This window comes from Austrofundulus limnaeus, unplaced genomic scaffold (genome assembly GCF_001266775.1).
Source record: "Austrofundulus limnaeus strain Quisiro unplaced genomic scaffold, Austrofundulus_limnaeus-1.0 Scaffold1, whole genome shotgun sequence".
Lineage (NCBI taxonomy): Eukaryota > Metazoa > Chordata > Actinopteri > Cyprinodontiformes > Rivulidae > Austrofundulus > Austrofundulus limnaeus.
In genome coordinates, this window is record NW_013952403.1 from 9,179,802 (window position 1) to 9,191,242 (window position 11,441).

Genomic DNA, 11,441 nt, shown 5'->3' on the forward strand with positions numbered 1-11,441 from the left:
CATTCAATAACAAGTCTTCTCATGTAGGTAAGAAAAAAAAACTTCTGCAATCAAAAACTTCATTTCTTAACATTTATTAATGATGCCATCATGGTCCGTCCTGTGCAGAATAACAAAATTCAAAGTTATTTTACTACCTCTGTAACTTTGCTCCAGTTCAGCAGCATGAATCTTTGCACAGGTAAAGTCCACAAGTGGATTTATGGTTTCCAAGAGTTTTTAGCCTACTGCATTATGGTTTTAAATGGGTTATACAGTATACTGTCTAATGAAAAAAAAATATTCAGGTGAGAGTGGAAAAAAAATAATGTTCCATCCTTAATATCTCTAAAACCACAGCAGCTGTTTTAATACTTACACTTCTGATGAAATCTCCCAGGTGTTAGCTTTATTTTGATACGAAGATTTTTAAATAGAGTTTATAAATTGTGAGATACACTCATTTACATTTCAGCATGGTATTTTAWGCAAAAACATCAAGAAAACCCCTTGGGGCTTAAGAAGTTAAAATAAAAATGTTAAACATTAACAAAAAATTATATTTTTCAATTACTATTTTAAATATAATTTATAACAATATAATGAAAGGTCTGAATGAATCTTGAGGATGTGTTTTTATAGATGTAATCTTTTTTTCTGTATGTTAAGTCCCTAAGACACTTTAACATTTTAGACAACTTATGCAAACGTTGAAGATGGATTTAAAAAAATCCATTGTCTAAAACATGATGRATGTACTAAACTTTTGAGCTTTAGATCATCTTCTAATGTCAAACGTAATCAAACCATACCCAGAGTCTTGCTTTGACTCGTTCATGAATGTTCCTGTTATGTTATGTCCTGTGGCGGCCATTCAGGAGAACAAAAACYGCTGGTTGGCCCTAGAACCACCTTTTATATGCAGCTCCTCCTCTGGACTGTATCTCCAAGCTGAGCTTTCCCCCGACTCCACCTGGTGAAACCGCGTGTCTGCTGAGCTTGTAATACTAACTACTTCTCAGTTCAGTCCTTTTCCGATTAAAAACTGCCCTTAAGGAAATGTGTTTTCAGATGCTACCCTCTTTTTAAGCTTCACAAGGATGACACGGTTTTTTAAAAAAATGTCTGGACAGTTTCAATTTTGGAAGTAACCCTCCGATGAAATGTTCTTCAGAGAACATACTTTCCAAGTCCGATGTGAGATCATTCAAGTAAGATCCAATTGTATCCTGAGATGCTGTTTTCCAAAACCGATATTGTATAAGGTTACTGCTTTTGAAATTATCATTACAGCAAAAATCATCGCTCCTACTCTGTAAAATTCAATTAGTTATCATTACTTAAAAAAAAGCTTTGTAAACCTATAGCAATTAAAAATTTGAGTACACTGAACTAGGTATTTTAAGTTGTACTAACTAGGGCTACGTTCACACTGCAGGCAAATCCGACCCAATTCCGATTTTTTTGACCCATCTGACTCATATCCGATTTTTTTATGACAGTCTGAACGAGACAAATCTGATTTTTTCAAATCCGACCCAGGCCGTTTCAGTATGTGGTTTTAAATCGGATATATATCTGATGTTTTCAAAGTGACTGCAGTGTGAACGCTCATGTCTCATTCATCTGACTTTTTCATCAGGAGGAGGGGGTGAAGGATCGATAAGACACTAACCTCAAGTCTCGCTGTTTAAATCTGTAGCTCCGTGTGTTTACAGCTCCAAAACACAAGTCCAGTTGATTCATCTTTTTACTTTTCATTAGTATGATGATAACGATGTCCAGCCTGGGTCGCGGAGAGTATCGATCCTAAAGTTAGCTACTAGGTCGATACTTTTTTCCAGCTCGTAGTTTCGTTCAAAAAAAAAACTTCACTGGAGCATCCCGGTCAGAGGCAGGTTCAGATATAAACACTGAACTAAAGAAGCAGGTCAGATAATTATTTAATCGGCTCTGATTAAACAACAACTTCCGATTCGATGCGCAAAATGTAGCATCCATGCTAGCTCTGTAAACAAACAAGTCGGCTGATGAGATGTCACGTCTTTTACTGCGCATGCGTGTCACATCAGTGCTGTGTAGCGTTCACACAGGGGTCTGATGCAGGTCACATTTAAAATGTAATGTGAACGTTCACACAAAAAGATTGGATTTTTTCAAAAAACCGGGACTGAGCATTAAGACCTGCAGTGTGAATGTAGCCTAAGAGCTTTTTTTTTGTAGAGTACACTTATAAATGAGTTGACGCAAATGAGAAAATCAACTAGCGTGCACTTGATAATTTACTTTAGGTGTACTTGACTTACTAAAGATTACTCAGAATCAATAGTTTAATCTACTGAAACATTGCATGTGAACTTTACTTTGATCCATTAAATATGCATTCTGAAGCTGAGCTCTGTCAGTTTTTGTAAGAAATGCTTCCATCTGCATCTCTGCACTCTGCTTGGCTACACAAGTGACATATTTGGTGGGGACTGAGTGCTAATTTTGATCACATAAGCATCATCCACCACATGTTAATGTAGACTATGTATTAACAAATGAAAGACTGTGTCTTAGGACATAGTTATRTAACCTGGTCATTTTCCTTCTATATGACTGTGACACAGACCTCTCACTCATGGTGTCAGCTACAGTCAGTAACTAAAACTTCAACACAAATGTCAAATCAAACCTGAATGTGTAATGTGACAACAATAGTGAACACAACTGAAAATAATTCATGAATCACAGATAAAAGTGTTTTTGTGTCTTTTTCAGAGGAGAGTTTTCAGAAAATTATCCATCTCAGCAGCAAAGAGGCGGAGCTAAAACTCTGGAGTCTGAGCTGATAGGAGGAAGAAGCAGGTAGAGAGGAAAAAAATACTTATTTAGTGTTTCTGCTAATTTAGTTCTTATATTTAAACATTATTAACACTAAAAGTTTGTACTGGTGCATTCTGGACCAGAGAGACTGAACTGCATGTGCACACTCCTTTAAATGTGCAGTGGGAGGGACCGTTGACTACTTATCATTGCTAGAGAGCTCAACTAAGTAACTGTCACTTAATAAATACAAGTCAGAAGTACAAATTGTTGATAACCAAGTAACGTTAACTTATTTTTGTAAGTCAGGATAGCTATTGGATTTTACAGTAAAAGACAGGTTGTAAACGGCAAAAAGCTGTTGTGATGATGTACAGAAATGGGAGTGAAAGAATCAGTAAGAGGTTATTAAAAGGAAGAGAAAGGGGCCAATTTATAGACATTTAGAACTAGCTATGATGCAAAGTGAAATTTATTTTTGATTTATACATATAGACAGCATTTTCATAACAACTGAAGGTGACACAGTTACTTGATTTTGGTKCAGAATTGAACTATGTGCTTGAGAAACACAATACAAGCTCTTTAATACAGTTGACCTTGGCTTGTACAAGTTTTGAATTTTGATCCCCTTGTGTAACTGAGTGACCCATGATCTATAAAAAAAATGTACATCAGTATTGTTCTCCAGTAAAATTCAAACTGCTAAGAAGTTTGAGATGTTCTTTACAGGTTGTGTACAGCTCAAGAAATAAGTTACATGCTAATTATTTTTTAGATACACACAAATAGAAGATATTTTACAATCTATTCAGAAGTTAAAATATATTGTCTTCATAGGTCTTTGTGCCAGTGATGGTTGCTTTTTGATTATTCTCAAATCGACTTTGTTTCCACCGTTTTGACTATTTTGGAAAGACAATTTCGTTTAATCTAAACATTTGTCTTCGTTGTGACTGAAGTCTTTACTTTTTCTTAATATGTCAACTTAAATCTCAATGTTTAGGCTTTAGTCTTGAAACCAAGGCTGAGGGAGGTAGGGTTACGAAGGGTGCTGCAGCACCCCTGATGGGTGCCAGAGGACATGCATGTACAAATACTGTGGTTAATAGAATAAATATCCTCAGTCCTGCATAATCCTAACATTTGATGTTTAGTTTTTTTTAAAMCTGATACATAAACTAAAACTTTTATTGTACATCTGTGTACATAATTTATTAGCTAACATTTTATTGCTTTCATTTGGCATTAAGGGTGTTCAGGGTAATACTAGTGCAATTCCCACACGCTCAAAATACCTCCCAACTAAAACAAGTTTCCACTATTGTCAGAAACAAAATGGAAAAAATGAATTGTCCTCTTCAATTTTTCTGTTTTTGAGTAGTTCTAAAATGCAGTTATTGAATGGTTTTAATTTAGCAGCAGGCCCCTTTGCTTGGGGTGCTAATAAGCATGGGTCGGTTATCATCATGTAACAGTGTCACAATATCCTGATGCATCTCAGTAATCCAGGTAAAAAATCAAAGGAAAAAAAATTGTATAGGTCCTCTGGACGGGTTCTTCTTTAATGAAACATTAAAGAAGAAACATTAAAGAACTTGTTCATTAAAGAAGTGTCACAATAACAATGTTTTTCCTTTCTACTGCTCTTATAGTTTAAATGTCTTTCAATAAGATGTCAAAGTGATTTTTGTCTCCTGCTCCCAAAAGCCCTGTTCATTGATTGTTGAAGTCTCCAATTGATGGCTTGTTTACCAGAAGAGCAAAAAAAAACCTAACTTACTGATTCAACCATTTGMGATAAAAGAAGCACATTTTATTTAACAAAGCAGTTAGTTATTTCACTTGTTTAGTCCTTTATTGCAGTGTTTCCCAAAATTGGGGTCGGGACCCAAAGTGGGGTCCCGAAACATCAAGGTGGGGTCCTGAAAAGATTTTCTGAATTAATTACATTTTTGCCTTATTTGTTACAAAGAAGTGAGGTTAGTGCATTTAAAATGGATAAATGTAGTATAAAAATATTGTTACTATGTCCATGTTTAGTTGACCTGATACAAATGTTTATCATCCAAAAATAGCTGGGGGCACAGGTCTCTGCTATTGTTATTTTGTGGGTCAAAAGGTAAAAAGTTTGGGAACCACTGCTTTACTGTACAGCCTGTCTACGAGGCTGTAGTGCGCAGGCGCGCCACTGGAGGCCGCTGTTTCTTATTTTTTGTCCCCCTCTTCTCCGCAGTGCCGCCTGCCTACCAGAAGGAGTGCGTTTGATTGTTGCAGGGCTCAATGGCGGACGAAGTAGGGGTAGTCAGTAGCGTTCACACCGAGGACAAAAACGTTTCTACTGGGTGAATTGCTGGCGTGACTCGGTCCGTCACTGCGTGTCTCCAGGTGCTGCAGCCGAAACGAGCCTTATTTGTACAACAGCGTGAACCACGGAACCGCTGCAGCTGTTTTATCGTTTGAATTTTTTTTTTACGGTCGGTTTCGCCGAGTTCCCATCATCCCGAGCCGAGAAGTTAAAACTGTTCATGGTGGCTCACTGAAGCCAGTCAGCTTGTGAGCGAACCATGGGGGACTCTCTCGAATTAATCGGGAAYCGTCTGACTTTGCTTCTCGACGACGACAGGCCCGCGAACAGATCCGAAACGGAGCAGGCTGCTCGGGCCCGGGACTGGCTCCATGGAACGGTGCGGGCGGTGAGCGTAATCGGCCTGGCCGCTCCGGAGGTTAGCGAAGGAGGGGAGGCGACAACAACAAGCAGCGCTGCAGGGCTGACGGTCAGTATTTACATGCAAGTGATGCAGCACTGCGCCGCTAATTACTCATTATCTCAAGAACCTGTTAGCTGTACTAGTTGTGTGTTGTGCATTTAACCATATCGCGTTTATGTCAAACTTAAAGCTGCTAGCGTTATCGGTAGTATCGTTAGCTGCTGCCTATATTTAATTGCACGTGAAGGGGCGAAGCTAAAATTGAGCCCGGGGATTCGTGTTTTGGCCTTTGCTTTGTTCGGTTTTTTTAGCTTCTCGACACTGAAGTAATGTTCCGTAGCTTGCCTTAAATTTGTGCATAGAATTACTAGCTGAAGATGAGCGTGGAACGTTTAAGTAATAAAAATAAACTAGCGGTAAGTCATAAATGAAGAATGGATAATCGGTTTTCACCGCTAGCTCATCATGTTAGTGTAGTTAACAGGCCTTAGAAGTTCACATAGGGGGGAACAGAAATGGTTTCGATTTTATAGTTTGGTCCACATTGTTCAATATTATGTTTAAATACAGTCTACTAAAAGCTTAAACGAAAAAAATAAAATCAGCTAGTCTTCTTTAGAAGTTAAAGACAGCTGTGTTGTAGGAAAATTGGGTGGTGGACTTGTGCAGATTCAGTAATACTAAAATTATAAGCATTTTTAAAAGTAAAAACCAAAGCTATTCATATAGTATTTAAAATAGCTGAAATACAAATAACATCATTAGAAACTAGAGTGAGGAATGCGATGTCTAATTAAGTATTGTGTCAAATTAAGTGAGAAGTCAGAAAAGTATATTTGATGTTAGAGGGAAAAGATTTACTTATTTTCTAGAACCGAACTGGTTGGTGTTAAATCACCAAAACACGTTTTTACTGGATGGTAGAGCATCAAGATATTAGAAAATGTTGCCATACAATGCTTTTTTTTTTAATGCAAACATTTAAAGTAACATTTAAGGCTTTCTTCCAAACTTTGACTCCACACTTTGTTCTTGGTATAGGTTTTTATTAGTTATTAGATGAAGGGTTTGAATATTTTCATGTTTTTATTTACACACACACATGCACAAATCCGTATTCATCTGGACAGTTTTTGCTTTCAGACATTGATCAAACAAGTATAAATTTGTTGGCCTGTGTTTTGGAAGGAACTGACAGGCACTAATGACAGCCAGGGTTTTTTTTAGTTGCCATCTTTTATTTTGTAGCCAAGATACTTTAGTATAGCTGACAGTGAGTTTCTTTTTGCTACCACACATTTATTTATACTTTCAAAACCACCTGTCACATAAATTATTAAACAAGACTGACCAATTTGATGATATCTTTACCTAAATGTATGTAGCGTGTCAGATTTTTTTTTTTACTTTTTCAGTTTTTGGCGGACATAAAAGAGAACTTTAGAAATTACTTAAATAGATGTAAAACCATACAAACATTTTGTGCTTAAAATTTCTTTCTTAGATGTTTGACGCTGGTCTGTGAAGATAAGTTATTCAGATTTATGGCAGGAGGAACTTTGTTTTGTATGTAGCTGTGTGATCATCTGGAGAAGTTGAATCTTTGGTTACTAGAGMCGTTGTTGCTTGTAAGGTCTGCTCAGATTTCATCAGTGATGATGACAAGAACTGTTTCAACATTTCTGTATGGACCTTTTGAAGTATTGCATTAGAAAAGGTGAATGGAAATGGCACGATTTGAAAAAATCGTTCTCTATTTTGCAAAAAAGTTTTTACACTCGCTTGAGGTGGTTTTTGGATTTTTCGAAAAAGCGTTGATGCTCACAAGTGGAGATATAATCACATTTTCCAAATAAGTTCTGAGGTAGTGAACATTTACCTCACAGGATTGATCAGCTGCTCCTGCTGGCTGTCCGGTGCCGGTACCAGCTGCGGCTGCAGTTGGACCCTCCTCCCGCTGTCTGCATCTTCCCAGATATTCCTGTAACATACAGTCTTGGCCGAAAGTGTTTGCACCCCTGAATCTTTCCCAGAAAATGAAGTATTTCTCCTAGAAAATTATTGCAATTAATGTTTTATTACATGCATGTTCATTTCCTTTGTGTGTATTGGAACAACACAAAAAACAGAAGGAAAAAAAGGCTAATTTGACAATTTTACGCAAAATTTCAAAAATGGGCTGGACAAAATTATTGGCACCTTTTCAAAATTGAAGGTAAATAACTTTGTTTCAAGCATGTGATGCACATTGAAACTCACCTTTGATAAGTAACAGGTGCGGGCAATTTAAAAATCACACCTGAAACAAGATAAAAATGAGAGAAGTTGACTCAATCTTTGCGTTGTGTGTCTGTGTGTGCCACACTAAGCATGGAGAACAGAAAGAGAAGGGAACTGTCTGAGGTCTTGAGAACCAAAATTGTGGAAAAAATATCAACAATCTCAAGGTTACAAGTCCATCTCCAGGGATCTTGCTGTTCCTTTGTCTACGTTGTGCAACATAATCAAGATGTTTACAACCCATGGCACTGTAGCTAACKTCCCTGGATGTGGACGGAGGAGAAAAATTGATAAAAGGTTGCAACGCAGGATAGTCCGGATGGTGGAAAAGCAGCACCAATCAAGTTCCAAAGAAATTCAAGCTGTCCTGCAGGGTGCATCAGTGTCAGCTCGAACTATCCGTCAACATTTGAATGAAATGAAACGCTATGGCAGGAGACCCAGGAGGACCCCACTGCTGACAGAGACATAAAAAAGCTAGACTGCAGTTTGCCAAAATGTATGTAAGTAAGCCAAAATCCTTCTGGGAAAACATCTTGTGGACAGATGAGACCAAGAGATCATTGTACTGTTTACCGAAAACAAAATGAGGCCTACAAAGAAAAGAACACAGTACCTAAAGTCAAATATGGTGGAGGTTGAAAGATGTTTTGCTGCCTCTAGAACTGGGTGCTTTGACTGTGTGCAAGGCATCATAAAATCTGAAGAATACCAAAGGATTCTGGGTTGCAATGTAGGGCCCAGTGTTAGAAAGCTGGGTTTGCGTCCTAGGTCATGGGTCTTCTAGCAGGACAATGACCCCAAATATACTTCAAAAAACAACCAGGAATGGATGGAAACAAAGCGCTGGAGAGTTCTAAAGTGGCCAGCAATGAGTCCGGATCTAAATCCCATTGATCACCCGTGGAGAGATCTTAAAATTGCTGTTGGGAGAAGGCACCCTTCAAATATGAGAGACTTGGAGCAGTTTGCAAAAGAAGAGTAGTCCAAAATCCCAGTTGAGAGGTGRAAGAAGCTTGTTGATGGTTATAGGAAGCTATTGATTTCAGTTATTTTTTCCAAAGCATGTGCAACCAATTATTAAGTTGAGGGTGCCAACAATTTAGTGCAGTCCATTTTTGGAGTTTTGTGTAAAATTATGTCAAATTAGCCTTTTTCCCTCTGTTTTTTGTGTTGTTCCTATACCCCTTAAGGAAATAAACATATGTATAACAAAACATGTGTAATTGCAATAATTTTCTGGAAAAAAAATTCAGGGGTGCCAACACTTTTGGCCATGAGTGTAAATAGAATTGCATTTTTTTCCCTACATCTCCAGACATCATGTTGCATCGCCTAAACTAACTGATATGACAGAATAATTACAACTTTCCCATTAATAGTTACACATTTCTGATAACTTTTTGCTGTTGTCCAGAGATGTGTATCCCTGCAAGTTTGCGGCTTCACTTCCTGTTTACTACAGCCATGCGTAATGTCACCGTCTGACAAAATTACTTTGTGTAGCCTGGTTGATTTGCTCCAAGCCATTTGATGGAAACACGTCTGTTTTCCATTTCTTCTTCTTTTTTTTTTTTTCATTTTTGCAGAAAAAGTTCACTCAAAATTCTAGTTAAAATGGGATAGAAACATGACTACTGAAAAATGTCACAGCAACCCTTTCTAGATGAACACAAATGTATAACAATATACTTATAATTCAAACAAAACCACAATAAAAGCATTTGTAACAGTGAAACGAATATAACATTTGTAAACTGTGGTGTTCTACTACAAAATGTTTACTCCTCAAAAGTGACATTTACAAGCGTGGGTTTATTTTTATCATGGTTTATATCTATCTACATTGTAGCCTAGCACTTATTATCTTTGCTGTTTTAGTACTGAAGCCTGAATATAATCACACAAAGCGTATAAAAGCATAATACAGTTTTTAAAATACTTGTGCAGCTTAGATATTTTGTGTTTACAAATATTAGGTTTGCCACTGATGGCATAAAAACACTTTCTTAAAGCTCATGGCTGTGAAAATGTTTCAGATATTTATGATAATAGTTCATTTTCCAAGAATATAATCAGCATAGTTAAAATTACTTTTCAACAGTGTAAATATTGTGATATGGAGTACTAGAAAAAAAACTACCATACAGTTGCCAATAAGATAAGTCTGTATAATGAGATACTTACTCGTGTGTCCTTCAAAGCAAGAAATAAGAAATTCATATTTCTCAGCTTTCCCCATCGTAAAAAGTTTAATGAAATCCTCCGAAATTCAGCTTTGTACATTTTTGACAATGTTTTGTTCAGTGAGAAAACTGTTTGACTGAATACACCTCGAAATCGGCAACAAGGGACWCTTTGTTTAAACACTTTTTTGTGAATTAAACTTTATTTATTTTACATCTTTTTGTTCTGGTAATTCATAGGGACTTAAGTTTTTTTTATCTGTACCAAACAGTTGTCTGTCAGCACCTTAATTACAGCCCAGTGTTGCTGTAGTACTGGCTGAGTGCTGGTTACAGTTCATTAACTCTGCTTTTATGAATACAAATACAGCCTCTAAGGACAATTATTACTCATATGGTAACTGTCACCTAAAAWCATTTCATTGAGTTTGTACAGTTTGTGCCCCTAATATTTTCATTTGTTCAGCCAAAGCTCATTGTTTGAAGTCTTGCTGTCATTAAGATCCCATCTATTAAACTTGCCAGCAAATTACCATCTTGCTCTTCAATTGAATTGATTAAACTCTGAATTGATGTAAGTGAACAATGAGACAGATATCAGATAACTTGTCCATTAATGTTTTCATGAATGTACAGTTACGAAAGTGACTAAATTGAGTAAAAATAATAAAAACATAGACTGGGCTATGTCAGATGTATCATACAATGGAAATAATAATTATAATTGAAAACTGCTGTCTAAATCTATGTGGTTGMGTAAAAATCCTTGAATTTCAGCTTTGTTTGAAAACTAAATGTGCAAATCTGAGTTAGCAGTTCTAACTTGCACACAAGTCCTGTTGCTTATGGTTTGTCTCTTATCTCTGATCTGTAGGTYTTTGTGGAGTTTGAGAAGGCATCCCAGCGATGTTCCTGGGTGCAGGTGTATGACGAGGGGGTGAAGGCCGTGTTGGTTGAAGACTCAATAGTTTGGGTCAGCCGTAGTGACGGTACAAGGGCCACTGGAGTTCCAGCGTCAGCCGCAGCCTGGCCTGCTCTGGTGAGTGAACACTTGAACTAAGAGSTCCAGCAAAGCCCAATGGCTTTATTTTATATCACTTAACTTTTACTGAGTTCAGCATGGTGCAGTTATACCTGAAAGATGGAGCTGAGCGTTAAGACCTGCASTGTGAACATAGATGTGTGAACAATCAAGCCACATTAGACTAAGCGCTTCAATAACACTAGGGATGGGTAACTTTGACATTTGAATCGATTCGGTACCGATACTTAACGGTACCAATTTTCGGTACTTTGTGTGAGTTTTTTTTAATAATAAACTTTAATTTTTTTTACATATTTCTCAATATATAAAATTAACACATATCAAGACAAAATCCAACTCTTTGCATTGTAACATCTGTTTTTTTTTTTTACTAATTTCTTTAAAACAACAAGACTGTTTTGTCTTATTGCACAAATTAAAATCCAGCTCCAC

The 11,441-nt window shown here is 37.0% G+C and overlaps 1 protein-coding gene across 2 annotated transcripts in view; it reads left to right on the forward strand.

The window, feature by feature from the left end:
- Positions 1-5,043: 5,043 nt before the first annotated feature.
- Positions 5,044-11,441, forward strand: part of kdm3b (lysine (K)-specific demethylase 3B) — a 24,211-nt gene continuing 17,813 nt past the window's right edge. For both annotated transcript variants that reach the window (XM_014008638.1, XM_014008646.1), the window contains exons 1-2: positions 5,044-5,564; positions 10,839-11,003. In XM_014008638.1, coding sequence (XP_013864092.1) covers positions 5,355-5,564; positions 10,839-11,003 — 375 coding nt within the window. In that variant the 5' untranslated portion in view covers positions 5,044-5,354. The remainder of the gene's footprint in view (positions 5,565-10,838; positions 11,004-11,441) is intronic.